The sequence below is a fragment of the Macrobrachium rosenbergii genome, chromosome 31 (assembly GCF_040412425.1).
Source record: "Macrobrachium rosenbergii isolate ZJJX-2024 chromosome 31, ASM4041242v1, whole genome shotgun sequence".
Taxonomy (NCBI): Eukaryota; Metazoa; Arthropoda; class Malacostraca; order Decapoda; family Palaemonidae; genus Macrobrachium; species Macrobrachium rosenbergii.
This window is the reverse complement of record NC_089771.1, coordinates 24,479,720-24,507,167: the sequence shown is the minus strand read 5'-3', so window position 1 is coordinate 24,507,167 and position 27,448 is coordinate 24,479,720. Positions and strand designations below refer to the sequence as shown.

Here is a 27,448-nt window from a genome sequence, read left to right as displayed (position 1 = left end):
GACTGGCCAGCCTTGGAGGCCTTTGGGCCTCTTCCTTGAAGTTATTGGGCCCTCTCCAGGCCTGCTTCCCCAACCTGGCAGGATACCTGCCTTCCTCCGAGGAAGCTGCCTCTGAGTCGGACCCTTCCCTTCAAGGCTGCCCTCAAGAGACTGGCCAGCCTTGGAGGACTTTGGGCCTCATCCTTGAAGTTCTTGGGCCCTCTCCAGGCCCGCTTCCCCAGCCTGGCAGGATACCTGCCTTCCTCCGAGGAAGCAGCCTCTTGGTCGGACCCTTCCCTTCAAGGCTGCCCTTAAGAGACTGGGCAGTCTTGGAGGCCTTTGGGCTCATCCTTGAAGTTCTTGGGCCCTCTCCAGGCCCGCTTCCCCAGCCTGGCAGGATACCTACCTTCCTCCGAGAAAGCAGCCTCTGGGTCGGACCCTTCCCTTCAAGGCTGCCCTCAAGAGACTGGCCAGCCTTGGAGGACTTTGGGCCTCAACCTTGAAGTTCTTGGGCCCTCTCCAGGCCCTCTTCCCCAGCCTGGCAGGATACCTGCCTTCCTCTGAGGAAGTGGCCTCTGGGTCAGACCCTTCCCTTCAAGGCTGCCCTCAAGAGACTGGCCAGTCTTGGAGGACTTTGGGCTCATCCTTGAAGTTCTTGGGCCCTCTCCAGGCCTGCTTCCCCAGCCTGGCAGGATACCTGCCTTCCTCCGAGGAAGCAGCCTCTGGGTCGGACCCCTCCCTTCAAGGCTGCCCTTAAGAGACTGGGCAGTCTTGGAGGCCTTTGGGCCTCAACCTTGAAGTTCTTGGGCCCTCTCCAGGCCTGCTTCCCCAGCCTGGCAGGATACCTGCCTTCCTCCGAGGAAGCAGCCTCTGGGTCAGACCCTTCCCTTCAAGGCTGCCCTCAAGGGACTGGCCAGCCTTGGAGGACTTTGGGCCTCATCCTTGAAGTTATTGGGCCCTCTCCAGGCCCGCTTCCCCAGCCTGGCAGGATACCTGCCTTCCTCCGAGGAAGCAGCCTCTGGGTCGGACCCTTCCCTTCAAGGCTGCCCTCAAGAGACTGGCAAGCCTTGTAGGCTTTTGGGGCCAATCCTTAAGGGGCTTGGGCCCTTTCCATGGGAAGGGTCAGACCCATAGGCTGCTTCCTTGGAGGAAGGAAGCGGCCTCTGGGTCGGGCCCTTCCCCTCACCAATTCTCTTTGCTTTCTCTTACCCTAGTTTTCAAATCTGACACTTTCTGTCTCTGAAGGCTTCCAGACGATTTGAAGCATCTCGGAGATTGTTCCTGGAGACTTTGGAGCTCGGCGCATGCGCGAATGGCATTTCTCTCGTCCTTCCAGGAGCCGGAGACTGAAGGATTCCAAAATGTCTTCAAGGAAAATCCCGAAGGTTTTAGATCATTTCAACATCGCGTTATCCTTTACTTGGAGTTCTTTTTCTGGCATATAAGCAGTTTCTTTTCTTTAAGGAGTCGTCTTCTATAAACTTATGAGATTCCCTCTTACTGACGATATTGATCATCCCTTCGATTCTTCCCTGCTTCTCCGAAAAGCAATTCTGTGAATCCAAAATCTTTGAAGCAGTTTCTAACACCTCAGGTTATCTACTTTTTTCTTCGTCAGCATTCTTCAGTATACCTCCACGCCGATGTCCTCTCTTCTTTATTCCTTTTCTTTCTTATTTCGAGCGAAGAACTGCTCCAAGTGGTAATTTTGGACATCCAAAATCTCCTCCATTCAGCTTAGAAAACACTTCAAGTTCTCTACCTTTTATTTCGTATAAATTCTTCAGTTCCTCCCTTCAACTGTCTTCCTCTGTTCTAGATTATTTCCTTCCTTATTTCGAATGGAGAACTTGCGTCCGTAATTGACAATAAAACTGTAGAGCTGCTGAATAATCGCAGAAAGCAGGAACCTCGACTTCACACTGCTCCGCCAAGTAGTCCATATTTTCATCAGTAAACAATTGTAGACTGAAGTTATTTGCCATTCTCCTGATGTACTTTTCCGTCTGGAAAATCTCTTTTAGTCGATCTACTTCGTCATCCAGTCCATTTTAACCCTATACTTCGCCTTGGAGTCAGTGCACGTACTGAGTTATGGCGCTATACGCATGCGAGGAAGGATTCTAAAACGTCTGCAGGAAAAGCACGAAGATATTTCGGTACCAGGCGACAATGAGTCTTTCTCGCAGGAGGTGGTATGAAATTTTCATGAAAGCTTTATTGCGACGAAAATATCAATATTTAAAGAAAAAAAAATAAAAATTTAGGGAAAAATCATCATCATAGTACCCTTTTCTTTCGTCGTCGGGAGATATATATATATATATATATATATATATATATATATATATATATATATATATATATATATATATATATATAATATATATATATATATATATTTATATATATATATTTATATACATATTTATATTATATATATGTATGTGTGTATATATTCATATATAGATATCTCACGACGACGAGAGGAAAGGATACGATGATGATAATTTTCGCTAAATTTATATTTCTTTCTTTAAAATAAAATTGTTATTTTCATGGCAAAAAGCTTTCATGAAAATTTCACCCTGGGGGAGGACGAGATCCACTTGGAAATTATTATATACACACACACACACACACACATATATATATATATATATATATATATATATATATATATATATATATATATATATATATATATATATATATATACATACACATACATATATATATATATATATATATATATATATATATATATATATATATATATATATATATATATATATATATATATATATATATATATATATAATGTGTGTGTGTGTGTACACTGGTGTGTGCGCCTGTGTGCGTTACTTTTTCCCAATAGTTTAAAAATAACCTGGTCTCAAGAATTTCTGTTTCCTGGAATGGTCATCATATAGCGTCCAGAAATCCAGTCAGCTTCCAGAGAAAAGTAACCTCTTTTGTTTTAACAAGACATCTCCATTGCCATTGATCACCTTATTAAGAGAGAGAGAGAGAGAGAGAGAGAGAGAGAGAGAGAGAGAGAGAGAGAGAGAGAGAGAGAGATGACTTCCTCCAGCAAGGAACGATCAAGTTTTTTCGTATAGCAAAACAAATAATAAATGTATAATTTTCTATGGTACCAACAGCAAATTATAATAGTAGATCTTTTGAAGGACACAGTGCAGTTTAAACCGCTTGACTTAATTGATGAAAGAATCTTCTTGGGAAAAGAAATAATTTTAAGATTCCTCAAGAACACTAATAAAGGCACGGAAAACTTTTCCAATATTCCTGGAAAACATGTGTACCATATCCTCTAGAGGCTTGTATTTAAAGTCAATGGGCCCTGTGGGCTTGTCCCGTATGAACAGGGTTCATATTCTGAATAATAATAATAATAATAATAATAATAATAATAATAATAATAATAATAATAATAATAATAATAATAATAATAATAATAATAGCATGAGTCTTAAAATGGAGAAGCAAATCCACAGTTATATATTTATATTTAAATATATGTGCATATACATAACTGTGGATTTCCTTCTCCAATAATAATAATAATAATAATAATAATAATAATAATAATAATAATAATAATAATTACTGCGTTCGACCGTGTTTAGAGCCATTAAATTGATGTCTCTCTCTTAATACCTTGTGCCAAATGACGATCTGTAATCGCTCTTTATCACGGAATTACTTGAAGTATCTTTCAAGTTTCATTTCACAGCTCATTGCGAACGTCACATCATTTATCCAAGCGTATTCGCGAGGAGTTTAATGACGGAAGTACCTCTAAACTTAATCATTAAAGTTTACAATTATTAATAAGTGTTTTTGGGATGTAATTATCAAAGGAACTTCGGAATCATAATTAAGGTTTCGAGGAATCGATTTGAGCTCTCTGTGGCATTTTATAGTTTTATGTATAAATTATATATGTCTATTTTTGTATGTGGCCCCGAGTTTAAGTAGAGGATATTATTATTATTATTATTATTATTATTATTATTATTATTATTATTATTATTATTATTATTATTATTATTATTATTATTATTATAAAATTAGATTCTTTTCAAATGTATTTCAAGTAAAATGTTACTAGACAGTAAATAATTAAGGACAAATTATGCAATGCAATAAATATAGAAATCAGATAATTTACAACAAAGAGAATGATAACTTTATACAACTTGTTCATAAAACCATTACAGTGTTGAAAATGTATATTATCAGGCAGAAAATGACACAAGTCAAATCATGTAAAGAAAATTATATAGTAAAAGATATTTATAAAAACAAAGAGCATTACAAATATAGATTACTTACTCACAAAACCACTACATTGTTCGAAATTGGAAAGGAAAATTTAATAAGAGAGGGATAACAGCCCCACAAAGAAACATTTACGAATCGGAGGATGTAGAGAACGGAACATGTAAATAGGCCTGAGCAGCAAGCCGTAGTGAACGCCTCCGGCTGAAACTTCCGAATCTATTTAGAGATTCGAGTCTTCGAGGGTATCTTTGATGTCTCATTTCGAGTTGGAGGCGAACGGGAGTGGGAATTTCGTTCCGGAATTGGAATAGAGGCATACGAGTTCTTCACAGTTCCCTGTCAATAGGAGATTGTGTTTCTGAAATTCCATTAAAGAAGATTGATGGATATTTTAGATCTTGATATATATATTAAGACGGGACTTGAGTGAATCTTACTTGGTGGCTAGGTGTGGGGATGTTGCTGGTCTGTAATCACTCAATTATCCCTCATAAATTTAAAATATCACCACCAACAAAAATACTCTTTTTGTCTGCTTCACTTATTGTTTATTTTCACCTCTATTTTAAACCACCTCTATTTTAACCACTTTTAATCACCTCTCCAGTCCAGCAGGATCTTAATTAAACACTAAAGACAATTGTTAATTTAATACTTAAATAAATAAACTTAAATTCCAATATAATTACTTTCACACGTAATATCACAAAAACACTAATTATGATAAGCAAAAGAAAAAAGATGTTTTCAACACTGCACTGAATAGTTCTCTCAAGGAAAATACAAATTACAAGTGTAACGAAGGCTAAGGAATGCAAATATAGCTGTATGAGTAAGTTAAGGAAAAGAAACCAAGGATAATGTAGAATAGTTAACATAACTGATAATAGATGGCGTTGAACATTAAACACCCTGATAATGTCATAGTTACACAAATAATTATTTACAGATTTTTTTACAAATAATTGTGACGTTCCGTCATAATTATATATATATATATATATATATATATATATATATATATATATATATATATATATATATATAATATATAATATATAATATATATATATATATATATATTTCGGGCTTTGAAGAAAAATCTGGAGTTTTTAATTTCATTTTATGCTGCATTTTAGTGTTAGTTAATTTGCTCTTAAAAACGTTCAAAAAATATTCCTGGGATAATGAAATTCCTTAATATTTCAATTCCTTTATTCTGTTATAATTATTGATAAGAACTGAATGGCAGCTTCTGTAGAAGCTGCCATTCAATTTGTTCTTACCAATAGTTTTATATATTATTTGCAGGAATATTATAATTATTGAAGGAATATAAATTTCCCTCAAAGGAATATTTTTTTTAAAGAATTACAAGGCCTTCAATTGCCTTATTCTGATAAAGAGAATATATATATTGTAATGAACTCCAGATTTTTTCTCTAGAGCCCGAAACTAATTATTATTATTATCTTTATTATTATTATTATTATTATTATTATTATTATTATTATATATTATTATTATTATTTATATTTTTTCCATATAGTTCAGTGCCAAATACCAGGCAAGAACCACCAAATTATACAAAGTAAAACTATCAAAGATATAAAAACACTAATGTAAATTTAACAATCAATTTATAATTTACAAATACTGCATTTTAGGTGTTAGTAAACTTTGCTCTTAAAAACGTTCATTGGAACTAGATAAAAACTATTAATAAGAACTTTACGAAATTCTGTTATAAACTATAAGCGAATGGCAGCTTTTTATACCCAGAGTCGTTAATTTGTTCTTACCAAGAGGTCGAATATATTATTTGCACGAATATTATACATTACGGGGAAGGAATATAAACATCAAAGGAATATTTTTTTAAAGAATTACAATTTCCAATTTATATTCTGATAAAGAGAACAAATTATTTATATTGTAATGAAGTACAGATTTTTTCACACATATAGAGCCCGAAACTATATATTATTATTATTATTATTATTATTATTATTATTATTATTATTATATTATTATTATTATTTAAGGATTTTTTTCCATACTAGTTCAGTGCCAAATACCAGGCAAGAACCACCAAATTCACAAAGTAAAATAAACTCTCAAAGAGGCACAAAAACACTAATATAAATTTAACAATCAATTTATATAATTTATATATATATATATATATATATATATATATATATATATATATATATATATATATATATATATATATATATATATATATTGTTACGTCTTCCCAAGCACCCCAACTACCAAATGCTTAATTTAATGCTGAAAAATAAAAATACAGTGCATTGCTTAGCACTGCCTGACAAGGGAGGGCAAAAAGAATATTGGCCCCTCCCATTAATTGCAGCTGTATATCTCCCCCACTTCCTCTCTTTGAACAGGTGACTCTGGGAAGCCCTTTGTTTTCAGGACAAGAAGCCTGGAGGAGATTGATTTTTTGGTGAAAGACAAAATAAAAATAAACCAAATTAAGAGAAAGTGGTTCCAGTAGGAACACCTGGAATGGGCTTGCCACAAGGCAACCAGCGACTCAAATGATGGGCGCGCATAGGGGAATGACACCAACACCATCTACCCGAGGAAAGACCCCTAACCCCTGACTGAGGTCTTATAAGGGCCTCAACGAAGGAACAAGAGATGGGGGCATAGCTGTAAGCGAGTGAGACACATCTGCCCTTTGTATTCCCGCTCCTTCAGAGAGCCGTGCCCCCACCACGTGGTCCTGTTTTGTAGGGGGTCTTGGTATTCTTGCCAGTGAAGCCCTTAGCCTTCCTCCGCCACCAGTACCCTCGCTAAAGCCACCTCTTCTATAAGGTAAAGTGATCTGTTGTAGAGGTTCTTTCATTCAGTCACTGTTTTAATTTTCATACTAAACTTCCTTATTTCATTTCTAAGTGCCAGTATTTCCATATTAACCTTGCCTTGTTAGGGCAGTGTTATGTACATGCCTGTGCTTGAATTATTACATAAAATCCTGTGTTCAAGGCATCATTGGCACCCTCTGTGCCTCGCCTGTCCTATACATACTTTACTGTGTCCTAACTGGCTTTTATTTGAAAATCTCTCCGTTTACGGAGGGTTTGTTAGCTGTAGAAATCTCTCTTGACTGCGCCTTGTATCAGCATTGTCACACTGTGCACCGACGGATACACCTTCAAGTGTTCCCGTTATAATTAACCTCTCAGGCCTTGCATGCCTGATTAGTTCATTTCATGTAGATACTCGTAATCTTAAACTTACTCTAACGTGTTTGCTTACAACTACCTTGTAAGCAGAGCCCTCGGCTCAGTTAAATTCCCCATTTTTCTTTGTTTTTTACGATTACCTGAATCAGCAGCAGTCAGATAATATACCAGTGCTGAGGTAAGTAACGTAATCAAAATTTTAGCGTCTATAACTGGCTCGTGATAAGCATTTCCCCAGGTTAAATCGTAAATATATATATTATATATTATGTATATATACAATATATATATATATATATATATATATATATATATATATATATATATAAAATTATACTGTATTATTTTCTCTTTATAAAAATAAGGCAATTGGAGACATTGTGATCCATTAAAAAAGACATTCATTTGAGGGAAACTTCTAAATACAATTTACTTTCCTTCTATAATTACAATATTACTGCAAATAAAGCATAAAATTATTACTAAGAACAATGTAATAATACTGTCTTTATCAAATGCCAGAGTGATATGCGTCAAAGTCCAGATCAATATAGAAATCGTTGCGAGGAAACGGTTCTAATTCGCACGAGTTAAAATCCCGCCATATTTGTTCATTTGTTTTCATAATTCAAGGCTCATGCTGTTAAGTAGATCTGACAGTGAGAATTAGCATATGAAGAAGTCAGTGTCGTCATCACAATATATAAACAGTAAAGAGAAAGTGGATTTCACCCAAGAAGAGATAAATCAAAAGGAAGGTATTCCTTAGAGCACGTGTCACCATGTCAAGAATGCGGTTCCTTCAGCTCGGATGAAAAATCATCTGATTTTGCCAGATATGTAAATTGAAAAAAAATAAATGATTGTCCTTCCTGGTTGGCAGTGCAGTGGAAGACTATTATGGAAGCTGTACTTACTGGCTGGCATGGGAGATGATCATGCTTTCATTAGAAATTTCAAACTAAATTCCTATTTGACTTTAGGCTTTGGTGACAAGCATTCCCATTAATCTGTAATTCGAGATGTTTTGCAGTCACTGTACACAGTTTATGAATATATATATAACATACACACACACACACACACACACACACACACACACACACACACACACACACACACATATATATATATATATATATATATATATATATATATATATATATATATATATATATATATAAAATTCCCAAACAGATGTTATTTATCTTCCTCAATTTTCTTTTGTGGTAATTTATGTAAACATCAAAGGGTAATGTATTAATTTATTTACAAAAATCAACAACATAAGACAGTAAAAAATCAGTTAGAAATATATAAGAAAAATTCCTCTCCATTGGAGAGACGAATAAACAGATTCTAATGACTAATATCACATCTGAACTGAGACAATACAGTGTTTTGTCAGGTAGGTACAAAACACACAGTATTTTATCTACACAGGCATCTTACATATTACTGAACAACTGTACAAATTATATATACAAAAGGAAATAGATGTTATACAGATTTTGAGAATTGTTTTTGTATAGAATCACTCAGCACATTCATTGTCAGTGTCAGTCACTGTGCTGTCAGTGTCAGTCACTGTACTAACTGGAATTATGATTCCACACTCTTTGACGTAGCATTTCGTAACTGTTTCTAGCTTAGCAACAGCTTTTATGACGTGAAGACCTTGCGTGACGAAGCCGACAACGTCGTCAATTGCGTATTTATTCGTCCCTAGGATGAAGTGGAACTTGGTGGAGGTCTTGTCGCCCACGACTGCACCCAAAGTCTTCATGCCCTTGTACACAGTGGTCCCCCAACATTCTAATAGGTCTGGAACGATGGTCCCGCCCTTGGAGCCATCGGCGTTATGGTAAACTCCCCCACTCAAATCTCCTCTTCGTCCTGGAAGAACCTGGTGTTCCTGAAGGGGAGACGTCCTTCTTCCCAAGCCCATCAGGAACATTTGCTGCTCCAGAGGGCCATCCGCCAGTAATTGGATGAACACCCTTCCTCGCAAGGAACTCTCCGTCTGCCTCCCGGTTCCAAAACTGTCTTCTTGCGATTTTCCAGCAACATTTCCATGAGCTTGTACTAGAGAGGAAAGATGGCATGATTTGACAAATGTTATGAAATATAGCTAATATTTCCTCTTATTTCTTTGGTAATTTCTCTGAATTCTATTGCTTTGGCAGTGCAATGAAAATTTAAATCATTTCAGATAGACACGTTATGAACAGTAGAAGCCCAGTAACTAATTTTTAAGCGAAGACTGAAGTCCAGAGACTTTTTGTACATTATTAATTTTATGTAAAAAGCTGCCTGTATATTGATTGTCTTCCTATTCTTCCCCTGAAAAGGCTGCATTTGTACTTACTGATAGCGTAACACCATCACTGGGTGGCTTTCCTTCATCCAGCGAGTAGAGCAAAAGTGCTTCGTCTTTGAGAGCAACGCGGGCCCATCTGTATCTTCCGTTCTCTTGCAATATTGCATAAAGTGGTTCCCTTCCCTCAGCTAACCCTTTGATCTCCTGGAAAAGAGAATTACATTCTTACAGTGTTCTTCTAGGTTTTTGTCGCCTGGAATTCACATTCCAGTCTGAGTGGGTGTGTGTATTTGAGCTTGCCATCGTAATCATTTATGCCTAACTGTACTTATAAATGCATGAACTCTGTATATTTTTTTTTATGAAAACTCTACTTGTTTACCAGTTTATGTGCTTACTTGCATGCAAATGTGTTCTTAGCAATAGATATCAGCAATGGAAGTAAGTTCGAAATCTATTATTATTGTTATAACAGGTTTTTGTGTTGGTGATTATAATTCTAAATGATTTCTTCCTCACCATTCTGAAATGTTCCACCATTATGGGACGTGGTGACGTCAGCCTTTCTTTTTCCTGGGCGATGATGGCCTTCAGCTCCTCTTGGAAGTCAAGAAGCCCTTTGCAAGAACCGTCATCCTTCAGGAGCATTTTATGGTGCCGAAATGAATCAGTCAACTCCTTCAAACGCCCTTTGGCCTTTCTCACTTCCTCGTCATTTTCCTCCCTTTTGCCTAAAAGAGGTTTGATTTCCTCTATCAGGCGCAGATGACTTCTCTCCTGAGTGCAGTGTTTGGACAGAGGTCAGTGCATCCCCAGCTCGATTTCAGTCGTCCCTTCATGGTCTCGATCTCCCTGAGGACGTGAGCGCTTAACCTCTTCGTACTTTATTCTGATCTTATGTATGGCGTCGGTAAGCTGGATAACCCTACAGGTGCCCCTAGGGAAGTTGGATGGTCAGTACTATGCAGATTTTCACAAACCACAAACTGCAAGAGAGGCAGAACAAGACTTTGGGGCTGTCGTGAACGACGCACTTCAGAGGTCTTGCTTGATGTTATGATCCTGGGAAAAGTCAGCACACAATATAGTACTATTTACACCACCAATGTTAATTTCTTTGATTCCGCAGAGCGACGGCTCTTAATAGCTGGTGGTTCACTTGTGAGTTCTTCATCCTCGCTTCTTTGATGTTTTGAAAGCATTCAGGGCAAGGTTTTCACCTGCAAGCAATGCCTCTCTGTGCAAGAGGAGTGCAAGTGTGTGGCCACATGAGAGGCTTTTTGGTTGACATTCATCACTGAAGTTGCTGGAACATCCTTGGCACCTGAACAGTGGAACCAGCCCCTGAAACAATAAGTGAACATTATTAAAAATTCTGATGAGCACAGAGAACCAGAAACTGTTATTCTTTCCATTAAATAAGGACCTAATTCTTTAATTCATCATCATTCTTCTACAAACTTAAATCTGTTCTCTCTTTATGTGTATGTGTGTTTGTGTATATATGTCTTTTAGGTGTAAGCTAAAGTTCCTTTAGAGTTGCATCCTTCCTATTTTATACCTGTAGGCTACCGGAAGCGTTTCCTCGTTTATGTGACTTATATCTGTTAAATATTTCAAGTACTTTTTATCCTCAAATCCTAACGATAAACCAAACATATTACATTCGTTTTTATTACACTGTATCCATATTAGAAGCAGTACGAGTATTTTTACTTAGGACTGTTTAAATACAAACCATTTACCTAAAACGTGACTTGGTTTAAGTAATCTATATTTCCTTATATTCTGTGTATCTTATCGTTATTTTCTACCAGATATCTGAGGATCTCGTCTGTAAAGTTAACCATTGTTTACCTTCTTCTTCTTCTCAAACTGACTGTCTTGGATCCTAGACCAAATCCCGTTACTCATGTGTAGACTACTCTCCTTTTTTCGTTATTACTGCTGTTATTATCATCACCCATTTATCTTCCCTGTTTCAGGAGTAACATGACGTTTTTAAAAACGTATCATATACAAGAATTAAAGTTCCCAAATACACAGACGCCCACTAATACCAAGAACTTAGTATCATTATTATTATTAAATAATAGATACATACCTTATGCCTTAAGAAGTATAAAATAGTATAAACATTACAGCTTCGATGGCTCCTCAGACCTGTCACTATATAAAATAAAATATCTCCGAGAGTGGTTTGAATATCTGAAGTATATCGGTTTTATCTCACCTCAAAGCAGGATTTCCTCTGGTCTTCAGGAATGTCATGTAAGTTAGAACACCGTGTTGGCTAACCTAACAAATTATCGAGCACCAAGGCTAAAGCAGCCATCTTGCAGTATATTTCCTCTTTTATGTGTTCATAGTTTTAGGCGCTCGCACACTCACTCACAAGAGAGATATCGGTTCACACTCTAGGCCGAGTGAGGAGTGTTATGTTATATACTTCCCTGAGCTGTGGGACCTGCGCTGGTGACTCCTGCGCCATGTTTGTGATATTGTTGAGACCTATTAAACTACGTTACGTAGAAGGAATAATTCCTTCTCTATCTACTTATATATGTACTTCTAGCAATCTATAAGGAAAATAAATATAATACTCTCATAAAGTAGGTCTAAAGAGCCTATAAATCATCGAGATAACCGTTTTCTGCTGAAAAAGCCATTAACTTAGCCGATTGCGTAACGTTAACAACATTCCACTAAACAAAATCATTTCTGTCTGAACGCTCTTGATAACGATTGCTAAATTTACGTCAGGAATTATAATATATATATATATATATATATAATATATATATATATATATATATATATATATATATATATATACATACTCTATATATATATATATATATATATATATATATATATATATATATATATATGGAAGAGAAAGGGGATTTTAATTTCCTTTCATGCTGCATTTTAGGTGTTAGTAAACTTTGCTCTTAAAAAAGTTCATTGTGAACGCTAGGGATAATGAAAGTATTAATATTTCAATCCTTTCTTCTTTTATAATTGCTAATAACGGCAAATTGTACCTTCTCAGGGCAGCGTTGTTAATTTGTTCTTACTAATAATTTTATATATTATTTGCATGAATATTATACTGTAATAATTGAAGGAATATAAGTTTCCCTCAAAGGAATTTTCTTTTAAAGAATTACAAGGTCTTCCATTGCCTTATTCTGATAAAGAGAATATATATATTGTAACGAACTCCAGATTTTTTCTCTAGAGCCCGAAACTAATTATTATTAATATTATTATTATTATTGTGTGTATTATTATTATTATTATTATTATTATTATTATTATTATTAGAGGATCCTTTTCCAGACTAGCTCAGTGCCAAATACCAGGCAGAGCCACCAAGTTCACAAAGTAAAATAAACTCTCAAAGAGGCATAAAAAACACTAACGTAAATTTAACAATGAATTTTTAATTTATTATTACGTCTTCCCCACCCCAGCACAAACACTCTCTCTCTCTCTCTCTCTCTCTCTCTCTCTCTCTCTCTCTCTCTCTCTCTCTCTCTCTCTCTCTCTCTAGCTACAAACACTAATATATATAAAGCTGAAAAGTAAAAATACAGTGCATTGCTGAAGAGTAAAAATACAGCACTGCCTGACAGGGGGGCAGAGGAATAATGACCCCTCCCATTAATTCCACCTGTATATCTCCCCACTTCCTCTCTTTGAACAAGTGACTCTGGGAAGCCCTTTATTTGCAGGACAGGAAGCCTGGAGGAGATTAATTTTTGGTGAGAGACAGAATATAAATAAACCAGATTAAGAGAAAGGTGTGGCTCCAGTAGCAACACCTGGAATGGGCTTGCCACGAGGCAACCAGCGACTCAAATGATGGGCGCACATAGGGGAACGACACCAACACCATCTACCCAAGGGAAAGCCTCGTAACCCCTGACCGAGGTCTTATGAGGGCCTCACCGAAGGAACAAGAGATAGAGACATAACTGGATGCGAGTGAGACACATCTGCCCTTTGCATTCCCGCTCCTTCAGAGAGCCATGCCCGTACCACGTGGTCCTGTTTTGTAGGGAGCCTTAATATTCTTGCCAGTGAAGCCCTTAGCCCTCCTCCACCACCACTATCCTCGCTAAAGCCACCTCTCCTATAAGGTAAAGTGATCTGTTGTAGAGGTTCTTTCATTCAGTCACACTGTTTTAATTCTCATACTAAACTTCCTTATTTCATTTCTAAGTGCCAGTATTTCCATATTAACCTTGCCTTGTTAGGGCAGTGTTATGTACACGCCTGTGCTTGAACAATTACATAAAATCGCGTGTTCAAGGCATCCTTGGCACCCTCTGTGCCTCGCCTTGTCCAATACATATTTTACTGTGTCCTTACAGGATTTAAATTCGAAAATCTCTCCGTTTACATAGGGTTTGTTAGCCGCGGAAATCTCTCTTGGCTGCGCCTTGTATCAGCATCGTCACACCGACGGATATACCTTCAAATGTTCCCTATTATAATTAACCTCTCAGGCCTTGCATTAGTTCATTTCAGGTAAATACACCTAATCTTAAACTCACCCTAACGTGTTTACTTACAACTACCTCCATTTTTCGTCACAATGTGGTTCGGATTCCGCAATAAGCTGTAGGTCCTGTTGCTAGGTAACCAGTTGGTTCTTGAGGCACATAAAATAAGTTTTAATCCTTCAGGCCAGCCCTAGGAGAGCTGTTAATCCCAGCTCAGTGGTCTGGTTAAACTAAGATATACTCAACTTTTTTACAACTCCACTTGTAGCAGAACCATAAACTCAGTTAAATTCCCCCTTTTTCTTTGTTTTTAAATTTACCTTTATCAGCAGCAGTCCAGATAATATGCCAGTGTTGAGGTAAGTAACGTAATCAAAATTTTTAGTCTATAACTGGCTCGTGATAAGCATTTCCCAGGTTAAATCGTATATATATATATATATATATATATATATATATATATATATATATATATATATATATATATAATATATATATATATATAATTATATATATATATATTATATTATTATTCTCTTTATAAAAATAAGGCAATTGGATACAGTGTGATTCATTTAAAAAATAAGGCATATTCATTTGATTCATTAAAAAGATATTCATTTGAAACTTCTAAATGCAATTTACTTTCCTTCTATAATTACAATATTACTGCAAATAATGCATAAAATTAATACTAAGAACAATGTAATAATACAGTCTTTATCAAATGCAGAGTGATATGCATCAAAGTCCGATCAATATGAAATCGTTGCGAGAAACGGTTCTAATTCGCGCAGTTAAAAAATCACGCCATATTTGTTCATTTGTTTTCATAATTCAAGGCTCATTGCTGGTAAGTAGATCTGACAGTGAGAATTAGCATATGAAGAAGTCACTGTCGTCATCACAATACATAAATCAAGTGAAAACGGTAAGGAGAAAGTGGATTTCACCCAAGAAAGAGAGATAATCAAAAGGAAGGTATTCACTAGACAACACGTCACCATGTCAAGAATGCGGTTCCTTCAGCTCAGATGAAAAATCATCTGATTTTGCCAGAGATGTAAAAAACTGTAATAAAATAAATGATTGTCCTTCTGGACAGTGCAGTGGACTAGCATGGACAGGTGTGCCCACTGGCTGGCGTGGGAGATGATCATGCTTTAGAAGTAGAATATTCAAACTAATTTCCTGTTTGACTTTAGGCTTTGAGTGGCAAGCATTCCCGATAATACTGTGAATTCGAGATGTTTTGAGGTCATTCTGTGCACAGTTTTTGATTAATATATATATATATATATTATATATATATATATATATATATATATATATATATATATATATATATATATAATATATATATATATAAATCAATAGAAAATTCCCAAACGAATATTATTTATCTCGTGGAAATTTATGTAAACGTCAAAGGTCAATGTATTAATTTATTTACAAAAATCAACAACATAAGAGAGCAGTAAAAACCAGTTAGAAATATATAAGAAAAATTCCTCTCCATTGGAGAGACGTATAAACAGTTTCTAATGACTAATATCACATCTGAACTGATACAATACAGTGGTTTGTCAGGGATGTACAAAAAAATACAGTATTTTATCTACACAGGCATCTTGCATATTACTGAACAACCGTACAAATTATATATACATATAAGGAGTTAGGTGTTATACAGATGTAGAGAATTGTTTTGGTATAGAATCACTCAGTACATTCATCGTCAGTGTCAGTCACAGCCTTGTCAGTGTCAATCACTGTCCTAACTGGAATAATGATTCCACAATCTTTGACGTAGCATTTCGTAACTGGTTTCAGCTTAGCAGCAGCTTTTATGACGTGAAGACCTTGCGTGACGAAGCCGACAACGTCTTCAATTTCGTGTTTACTCGTCCCTAGAATGAAGTGGAACTTGGTGGAGCCCGTGTGGCCCACGACTGCACCCAAAGTCTTCATGCCCTTGCGCACAGTGGTCCCCCAACTATCTACGAGTTCTGGAACGATGGGCCAGCCTTTCCGACCATCGGCCTTGTGGTAAACTCCCCCACTCAAATATCCCTCTTCATCCTGGAAGAATCTGGTGTTCCTGAAGGAGACGTCCTTCTTCCCAGAGCCCATCAGGAACATTTGCTGCTCCAGAGGGCGATCATCTAGTAATTGAATGAACACTCTTCCTTGTAAGGGCTCTCCGTCAGCCTCCAGTTCCAGAAACACCGTCTTCTTGCGATTTTCCAGCAACATACCAATGAACTTGTACTAGAGAGGAAAGGTGGCATGATTTAACAAGTGTTGTTATGAAACATAGCTAATATTTCGTCTTGGTACTTTGGTAATTTCTCTGAATTTTATTGATCTGGTAATGTAATGAAAATTTAAACCATTTCAGACAGAATAGACACATTATGAACACTAGAAGCTCAGCAACTAATTTTTAAGCAAAGACTGAAGTCCAGGGACTTTTTATACATCAGAAAGTTTATAAAAAGCTGTCTGAATATCGATTGTTTTCCTATTCTTCCCCTGAAAAAGGCTGCATTTGTACTTACTAGTAAGTAACACCATCACTGGGTGGCTTTCCTTCATTGAGTGCGTAGAGCAAAAGTGTTTTGGTCTTTGAGGCAACGCGGGCCCATCTGTGTCTTCCGTTCTCTTGCAATGTTGCATAAAGTGGTTCCCTTCCCTCAGCTAATGTTTTGATCTCCTGGAAAAGAGAGGTACATTGTTACAGTCTTCTTCTAGCTTTTTGTCGCCTGGAATTCACATTCCAGTCTGAGTGTCTGTGTATTTGAACTTCTATAGTAATTATTTATGCCTCACTCTACTTATACCTGCATGAACTCTGTATATTTTTTTTATGAAAACTCTACTTGTTTACTAATTTATATGCTTACTTGCATGCAAATGTGTTCTTAGCAATAGATACCAGCAATGGAAGTAAGTTCGAAATCTATTATTATTGATGTAACATCTTTTTGTCTTGAGGATTGTGATTCTAAATTTCTTCCTCACCATTCTGAAATGTTCCACCATTATGGGACGTGGTGACGTCAGCCTTTCTTTTTCCTGGGTGATGATGGCGCTTCAGCTCCTCTTGGAAGTCAAGCCCTTTGCAAAAAACCCGTCATCCCTTCAGGAGCATTTGTGGCGCGAAATGAATCAGTCAGTTCCTTCAAACGCCCTTTGGCCTTCCTCACTTCCTCGTCATTTTCCTCCCTTTTGCCTAGCACGAGAGGTTTGAGTTCTTCTAGCAGGCGCAGATGACTTCTCTCCTGAGTGCAGTGTTTGAGACAGAGGTCATGGATTCCATATTCCAGTTCGAAGTCGTCCTTCATGGTCTCGATCTCCCTGAGGACGTTGGCAGCAACCTCTTCGTACTTCGTTCTGATCTTATGTATGGCGTCGGTAAGCTGGATGACCCTACAGGTGCCCCTAGGGAGAGTTGGATGGTCTAGTACTATGCAGTTTTCACAAACCCACGAACTGCAAGAGAGGCAGAACAAGACTTTGGGGCTGTCATGAACGACGCACTTCTCGAGGTCTTGCTCGTTGTGATACTGGGAAAAGTCAGCACACAACATAGTACTATTTACACCACCAATGTTAATTTCTTTGATTCCCGCAGAGCGACTGACTCTTAATAGCTGGTAGTTCACTTGTGGTTCGCCATCCTTGCTTTCTTGATGTTTTTGAAAGCATTCAGGGCAAGGTTTTTCACCTGCAAGCAATGCCTCTGTGCAAGGAGTGCAGAATGTGTGCCCACATGTAAGGTTTCTGGGTTGACATTCATCACTGAAGTTGCTGGAACATCCTTGGCATCTTAACAGTGGAACAGCCCTGAAACAATAAGTGAACATTATAAAAATTATGATAAGCATAGAGAACGTGAAACTGTTATTCTTTTCCTTTTAAATAAGGCTAATTCTTTAATTCATCATCATTCTTCTACAAACTTAAATCTGTTTCTCTTTGTGTGTGTATATATATATATATATATATATATATATATATATATATATATATATATATATATATATATATATATATCTGTTAGTGTGTGTGTGTATATCTGTTATTATATATATATATATATATATATACATATATATATATATATATATATATATATATATATATATGTCTATTGGAGTGTAAGCTAAAATTCCTTTACAGTTACACCCTTCCTATTTTATTCCTGTAGGCTACCGGAACCGTTTATGTAACTCATTTCTATAAAATATTTCAAGTACTCTTTACCCTCAAATTCTAATGTAAACTAAACACATTACATTCGTTTCTATTATTCTGTATCCACATCCGTAACATTATATTACTTAAGACTGTTTAAATAGAAACCAATAACCTAAAACGTGACTTGGTTTAAGTAATCTTTATTTCCTTATATTCTGTGTATCTTGAACGTTATTTTTACCATTTCCCTTCCTCCAGATCTTTGAGGATCTTGTCTGTTAAGCTAACCATTGTTTACGTTCTTCTTCTTTTTGAAACTGAATGTCTTGAATCCTAGACCATGTCTCGTCACATGTTGTTGCGTCATGTGTAGACTTCTTTCCTTTTTCCGTTATACTGCTGTTATTATCATCACCCAGTTGTCTTCCCTCTTTCAGGAGTAACATGACGTTTTCAAAAACATATATACAAGAATTAAAATTCCCAAATATATATATATCTTTTCGTAAACGTATTGCCAAGCCCGCCGTTGTGTGACTCAGCTAATCAGACGCTCACCAGTAGCCTACCAAGAACTTAGTATCATTATCATTATTAAGTAAGAGACACATACCTTGTGCCTTAAGAAGTATAAAATAGCATAAACATTAAAGCTTCGATAAGCTCCTCTTCACCTGTCACTATATAAATAAAATATCTCCGAGAGAGTGGTTTGAATATCTGAAGTAGATCGGTTTTTATCTTACCTCAAAGCAGGATTTCCTCGCATCTTCAGGAATGTCCATGTAACTTAGAAACACCGTTTTGACACAACCTAACATATGATCGAGCACCATGGCTAAAGCAGCCATCTTGCCGTATAGTTCTTCTTCTCTAAGTGTTCATAGTTTTAGACGCTCGCACACACACACAGACAGGATAGATATCGTTCACTCACTAGACCGATTGAGGGGCGTTGAAACGTTATATACTTGCCTGAGCCGTGGGACCTGCGCTGATAACTCATGCGCCATGCGTGTGTTGACGTCGGTGTTGGAATATATTAAACCACGTAACGTAAAGGAATAATTCCTTTTCTATCTCATTCTATATATAATATTAGCAATCTATAAGTAAACTAAATGTATATAACAACCCATAAGTAGGTCTAGGAGCCTATAAATCGTCCGAGATAACCGTTTTCTGATGAAAGAATGCCGGTAGCTTAGCCGACTACATAACATTGTGCAACATTTCACCAAACGTAGCCATCATTTTCTGAATGATCTTTATAAATCCACGTCTGTGGGTGTATATATATATATATATATATATATATATTTATATATTTATATATATATATATATATATATATATATATATATATATATATATATATATATATATATATAGAGAGAGAGAGAGAGAGAGAGAGAGAGAGAGAGAGAGAATTTTATTCTCATTTTATGCCACATTTTAGAAAGTTTATTGTGAAACACAGAGATAATGAAAAGAATTTACATTATAATCGTTTATTCTGCTATAAATGATAATAATTCCGATTTGGCAGCTTACGAGGGCAGCCTTGTCAAATTGATCCCAGCAATAATTTTATATATTATTTGCAGGAATATTATAATTATAGAAGGAATATAGATTGCATTTAGAGATTTTCCTCAAAGGAATATCTTTTTTAAAAGAATCACAAGGTCTTCAATTGCCTTATTCTTATAAAGATATATAGAGTATGTAATTATGTGTTACATTAAGTATATATTTATATATATATATATATATATATATATATATATATATATATATATATTCATATATATATATGAAAACCACATAAGGCAGGCAACCCTCTAAGGCCCATCATCTCTCATATGACATCCCCTGAGTGATATGCTGGTGCCTTACATACCCATACCCGGGGGCGCATATCCACTGAAATCAGCGGTGGAGTTCATTGACCTCCTGCGTGAAAAAGGACCGGAAGACGACATCGCCTGACTCGACGTTGAAAGTTTATTTACGAATGTTCCCGTCGAAGAAACGATCAGCATCGTCCTCGATCGTGTATACAGGTCCGACAGGAGCCCGATGCCCAATTCCGAAGATGTCCTCCGAGATATGCTGAAGGCCAGTACTATGAATACCCCCTTTCCTCTCTCATCGGGGGGAATTATTTCGGCAAGTAGGCGGAGTCGCCATGGGGTCCCCACTAGGGGTCCTTATAGCCCTTTGTTGGCCGACTCGGTAGAGCTTCAGACTGTCATTCGATGGGCCGGAGTTCACTTCCCGCGGCCGGCTGATGAAGAAGTTAGAGGAATTTATTTCTGGTGATAGAAATTCATTTCTCGCTTATAATGTGGTTCGGATTCCACAATGGCTGTAGGTCCCGTTGTTAAGTAACCAAATGGTTCTTAGCCACGTAAAATAAGTCTAATCCTTCCGGGCCAGCCCTAGGAGGCTGTTAATCAGCTCAGTGGTCTGGTAAAACTAAGGTATACTTACTTTTTAGCAAATATGTACATGGGCCACCGTCGAAGAAAGGACCTTCCGAGAACATCAAAAACCTGGGATTCAGGGGCGGCACGTCGACGACATATTCGTCGCAATACAAGAAACCGACGATGCCAGAAAACTAACAGATGCTGTGGAAGGAAAGTCTGTGCTCAACACCACAGAGCACAGCAGGCAGAAGATGTAACGTTTTTTGACGTCCTGTTAAACAACAAGAAGGACAGTTTAAAACGACCTTGTATACAGAAGCAAGGAAGGCTGGCCGTTGCTTGAACGCACGGGTAGAATGCCCTGACGCATATAAAAAGTCCATGGTGAGTGCGCATGTCAATAGAGCCTTCACACACACACACACACACACACAGCACATCGTGGAGAGACACACGAACTTGATAGAATTCGCCAATTGTTGACAAACAACGGCTCTGCAGATCAGATCATTGAAATGCAACAAAAAGAGAAAGTGGATGAGTTTTAACAAACCAACACGACAACGAAAAAGGAGGAGAGTCTGATTATTTACCATCGTCACCATCAGTGGTTCTTAACCTTTTTCAGCGTCCGTACCCCTTCATATCTAAGAAAACTTTCTCGTACCCCCATCCATCATAAATACAGTACAAACATAAGAAAAGGATTAGTGATACAAACCTTGCTGAGAAATTATTAGATGTATTCAATTACTGAACAAAGGTACTTTTTTTTTATTTTAGATGAAAAGTGTCAGTTAGTAGGATATAATGAATGCAAATTATAACAGTAATAATTATGAGTAATACAGTAATAACTTTAAAAAAGTAACTGGGACAATTATAGTAAGAGAAAAATTAGGGAAAAATATATTTTACTTTCTCATGGTAAATAAACAGTACCATTGCACTGGCTATCATGTCTCGTACCCCCAGGTTTGAGGTTTCGTACCCAGGTTAAGAACCAGTGGTCTACATTATGGGTCTGCATACAAGGAGGAATGCCGCGCACTTCGTGGGATAATAAACAGAGGCGTAACCCCAAAAGACCCTTACCACAAAATAAGCCTCAGAATCTAGAGTAAGCCTAACCTTGTAGTAGCTCTAATAATGAAGAACAGCACCGTTTCCGGGCGACCGAAGATGTGCACGAACGGAGTTTACAAATTCATTTGTCCAGAGATGTGTCAGTCTCTCAACGAAAACTACATCGGGCACACTACAACGACCCTTCGAAGACGTATGCTGGCTCATAGAAATCAAGGGGCCATTCATCAACATTGTATAGATGTTCACGATAGGAAGCCATCTCTAGAAGGCACCCAGGTCGTACACTTTGGTCGCCTCTTAGTAGCCGATGCCCTAAGGATCGCTATCCAGAAACCAACCCTGAATATTCAACAAGAGTCGGATCACATACTCCCCTCCAGCAGGAGAAGGAATGCACGAGCCAACAGGGACCAGACAGCACGCCCACAGCCACCGGACGCGCCGCGCCCCTTAGGGGACACGAGAGCCCCCAGCGAAGGCCGAGCAACGTGCTTTCTCAAGTCGCTGAGGCCCCGGCCGACACGAACCTCCAGCCGTTAATCAACGCAGAAACTTTCGGCGCACACATACGCTCATAATTTAGTATTTTACACATTTATGTACAAACAGACATTTGTTTATTTTGTACCGTTTACATATGTTATAAAATGTTATTTATTTTTTACCTCACTCTCTGTATTTGCAAACTAACATTTAAGACTTAACTAAATTTTAAACACAAATTATAGGAAACACTGCTAGTAATATATTTCAATATTTATTGATCCACATGTTTAAACTTTCACTTTTGTTGTCATTCATGTTCTTTGTACCCTGAAATGGTTAAGCTGTTAATCCCTCGACCAGCCAGTACCCAGACCTCAAGGTCATTCTCCCCACGCCGATGATATAAATAGGTGGAAAGGCCGAATTGTAATTCAGTAGTCACCTGATAATGGAAGAAGGAAGTCTGCGTATTTTCCACCGGAAATTGACCACCGAGAATCGGAAGAAACTGGGGCGGTGTGAAGATACGGGCAAGAAACTTATTGATGCCACTAAGGCAATTACTTTTAATGAATGCGTATATAATATATATACAAACTTACACACACACTCATATATATATAATATATATATATATATATATATATATATATATATATATATATATATATATATACTCATATATATATATATATATATATGTGTGTGTGTGTGTGTGTAATGTGTCAAAAGAATCCCCAAACGAATAATGTTTATATTCCTCAATTTTTTCTTTTGTGGGAATTTTTGTAAACATCAAAGGCCAACGTATTAATTTATTTACAAGAATCAAAAACATTAGAGAGCAGTAAAAAATAAGTTAGAAATATATAAGAAAAATTCCTCTCCATTGGAGAGACGTATAAACAGATTCTAATGACTAATATCACATCTTACCTGATACAATCCAGCGGTTTGTCAGGCACATACAAAAAATACAGTATTTTATCTACACAGGCATCTTACATATTACTGAACAGCTGTATAAATTATATATACATACAGTGTAATGAGATAGGTGTTATACAGATGTAGAGAATTGTTTTTGTATAGAATCACTCAGTACATTCATTGTCAGTGTCAGTCACTGTCTTGTCAGTGTCAGTCACTGTACTAACTGGAATAATGACTCCACAGTCTTTGACGTAGCATTTCGTAACTGGTTCCAGCTTAGCAGCGTAGCTTTTATGGCGGCGAAGACCTTGCTTTACGAAGCCGACAACGTCGAAATGTGTTTTACCGTCCTAGGATGAAGTGGAACTTGGTGGAGGACATGGCCCACGACTGCTAGAGTCTTACGCGCCATACACGATGGTTCCCCAACATTCGTCGAGGTCTGGAACGATGGGCCAGCCCTTGGGACCATTGGCCGTGTCGGTAACTCCCCCACTCAAACATCCCTCTTCGTCACTTCCAGGAAGAACCTGGTCCTGAAGGAGACGTCTTCTTCCCAAGAGCCCATCAGGAACATTTGCTGCTCCAGGGTCATCCGCAGTAACTGGATGAACACTCTTCCTTTGGAGCTCTCCTTCCAGCCTCGGTTCAGAAACACCGTCCTCTTGCAGTTTCAACAATGTTTCCATGAACTTGTACTAGAGAGGAAAGATGGCATGATTTAACAAGTGTTGTTATGAAACATAGCTAATATTTCCTCTTATTACTTTGGTAATTTCTCTGAATTTTTTTTGCTCTGGCAATGCAATGAAAATTTAAATCATTTCTGACAGAATGGACACATTATGAACACAAGAAGCTCGGTAACTAATTTTTAAGCAAAGACTAAAGTGCAGAGACTTTTTATACATCATGACCTTTATAAAAAGCTGTCTGAATATTGATTGTTTTCCTATTCTTCCCCTGAAAAGGCTGCATTTGTACTTACTGGCAGAGTAACACCATCACTGGGTGGCTTTCCTTCATTGAGTGCGTAGAGCAAAAGTGTTTGGTCTTTGAGAGCAACGCGGGCCCATCTGTGTCTTCCGTTCTCTTGTATTGTTGCATAAAGTGGTTCCCTTCCCTCGGCTAACCTTTTGATCTCCTGGAAAAGAGAGGTACATTCTTACAGTCTTCTACTAGCTTTTTGTCGCCTGGAATTCACATTCAAGTCTGAGTGTCTGTGTATTTGAGCTTATCATCACAAACATTTATGCCTCACTGTACTTATAACTGCATGAACACTATATTTTTTTTTATAAAAACTCTACTTGTTTACTATCTTATATGCTTACTTGCATGCAAATGTGTTCTTAGCAATATATATCAGCAATGGAAGTAAGTTCGAAATCTATTATTATTGATGTAACATCTTTTTGTCTTGAGGATTGTGACTCTAAATTTCTTCCTCACCATTCTGAAATGTTCCACCATTATGGGACGTGGTGACGTCAGCCTTTCTTTTTCCTGGGTGATGATGGCCTTCAGCTCCTCTTGGAAGTCAAGAAGCCCTTTGCAAGAACCCGTCATCCCTTCAGGAGCATTTGTGGCACGAAATGAATCAGTCAACTCCTTCAAACGCCCTTTGGCCTTCCTCACTTCCTCGTCATTTTCCTCCCTTTTGCCTAGCAAGAGAGGTTTGAGTTCTTCTAGCAGGCGAAGATGACTTCTCTCCTGAGTGCAGTGTTTGAGACAGAGGTCATGCATTCCATATTCCAGTTCGAAGTCGTCCTTCATGGCCTCGATCTCCCTGAGGACGTGGGCAGCAACTTCTTCGTACTTCGTTCTGATCTTATCTATGGCGTCGTTAAGCTGGATGACCCTACAGGTGCCCCTAGGGAGAGTTGGATGGTCTAGTACTATGCAGTTTTCACAAACCCACGAACTGCAAGAGAGGCAGAACAAGACTTTGGGGCTGTCGTGAACGACGCACTTCCCGAGGTCTTGCTTGTTGTGATCCTGGGAAAAGTCAGCAGACAACATAGCACTATTTACACCACCAATGTTAATTTCTTTGATTCCTGCAGAGCGACTAACTCTTAATAGCTGGTAGTTCACTTGCAGTTCGCCATTCTTGCTTTTTTGATGTTTTTGAAAGCATTCAGGGCAAGGTTTTTCAACTGCAAGCAATGCCTTTGTGCAAGGAGTGCAGAGTGTGTGCCCACATGAAAGGTTTTTTGGTTGGCATTCATCACTGAAGTTGTTGGAACATCCTTGGCATCTTAACAGTGGAACCAGCCCCTGAAACAATAAAGTGGACATTTTTTAAAACGCTGTCGATCATAGAGAACCAGAAACCGTTATTCTTTCCCTTAAATAAGGACCTAATTCTTTAATTCATCATCATTCTTCTATAAACTTAAATCTGTTCTCTCTTTGTGTGTGTATATGTCTTTTAGGTGTAAGCTAAAAATTAATTCCTTTACAGTTGCACACATCCTATTTTATTCCTGTAGGATACGGAAGCGTTTCCTTGCTTATGTAACTTATTTCTATGAAATATTTCAAGTACTCTTTATCCTCAAATCCTAACCATAAACTAAACACATTACATTCGTTTCTATAATACTTTATCAACATTCGTAACAGTATATTGCTTAAGACTGTTTAGATACAAACCATTAACCTAAAACGTGACTTGGTTTAAGTAGTCTGTATTTCCTCATCTTCTGTGTATCCTAACGTTATTTTTACTATTTCCCTTCCTCCAGATATTTGAGGATCCCGTCTCTAAAGCTGACCATTGTTGACGTTCTTCTTCTCAAACCGGCCGTCTTGAATCTTAGACCAAATCTCGTTACATGTTGTTGCGTCATGCGTGGACTTTTCTTCTTTTAATTTTCCGTTATTATTGCTGTTATATTATCATCACCCATTTGTCTTTCCTCTTTCAGGAGTAACATGACGTTTTCAAAAACGTATCATATATACAATACAAGAAGTAAAGTTCCCAAATATACGTCTTTTCATAAACGTATTGCCAACCCCAGCGCTGCGTGACTCAGCTGATCAGACGCCCACCAGTACCAAGAAATTAGTATCGTCATTATTATTAAATAAGAGATACATACTTTATGCCTTAAGACGTATAAAATAGTATAACATTACAGCTTCGATAAGCTCCTCTAACCTGTCACTACATAAATAAAATATCTCCCAGAGAGTGGTTTGAATATCTGAAGTGTATCGCTTTTTATCTTACCTCAAAGTAGGATTTCCTTGTATCTTCAGGAATGTCCGTGTAACTTAGGAACACCGTGTTGACACAACCTAACATATTATCGAGCACCATGGCTAAAGCAGCCATCTTGCGGTATATTTCCTCTTCTATTACGTGTTCATAACTTTAGACGCTCGCACGCCCTCACACACACGAGAGAGATATCGTCCACTCTCTAGTCTAGACCGAGTGACTGGGGAGCTTTGATACGTTATATACTTGCCTGAGCCGTGGGACCTGCGCTGATAACTCACGCGCCATGCTCGTGTTGACGTCATTGTTGGAATCTATTAAACCACGTCGCGTAAAAGGGATAATTCCTTTTCTATCTCATTCTACATATACTTTTAGCAACCTGTAAGTAAAATAAATGTATATAACAACTCATAAGTAGGTCTAGGAACCCATAAATCGTCCGGGATAACCGTTTTCTGGTGAAAGAATGCCGGTAACTTAGCCGATTGCGTAACGTTGTTCAACATTCCACCAAACGTATCCATCATTTTCTAGACGATCTTTATAAATGATGTAGTCCTAAGGTTGTCCACGTGTGTGTGTGTGTGTATAATGTGTATATATATATATATATATATATATATATATATATATATACATACATATATATACATACATATATATATATATATATATATATATATATATATATATAAAATATAATTATATATATATTCTTACGTTTTGGG

At 37.3% G+C, this 27,448-nt stretch overlaps 1 protein-coding gene and 1 long non-coding RNA gene across 5 annotated transcripts in view; both read right to left on the bottom strand.

Annotated features, from left to right (window-relative positions):
• LOC136855423 (uncharacterized) overlaps positions 1 to 26,964 on the bottom strand; it is a 49,983-nt gene extending 23,019 nt beyond the window's left edge. For 2 of the 4 annotated variants that reach the window (XM_067132425.1, XM_067132423.1), the window contains exons 1-3: positions 26,727 to 26,957; positions 24,938 to 25,765; positions 24,474 to 24,629 (exon numbers count right to left, since the gene is read on the bottom strand). In XM_067132425.1, the coding sequence (XP_066988526.1) occupies positions 24,474 to 24,629; positions 24,938 to 25,765; positions 26,727 to 26,831 (1,089 nt within the window). In that variant the 5' untranslated portion in view covers positions 26,832 to 26,957. Of the gene's footprint in view, positions 1 to 15,771; positions 16,611 to 23,353; positions 24,184 to 24,473; positions 24,630 to 24,937; positions 25,766 to 26,726 lie in introns of those variants that run through there. The other 2 variants (XM_067132424.1, XM_067132426.1) reach the window with 2 other exon arrangements.
• Positions 9,544 to 10,455, bottom strand: LOC136855256 (uncharacterized). The gene is made up of 3 exons (XR_010857970.1): positions 10,345 to 10,455; positions 9,874 to 10,029; positions 9,544 to 9,590 (listed from the first exon to the last, which is right to left on the bottom strand). It is a non-coding gene; the product is annotated as an uncharacterized lncRNA (long non-coding RNA).
• Positions 26,965 to 27,448: the final 484 nt, after the last annotated feature.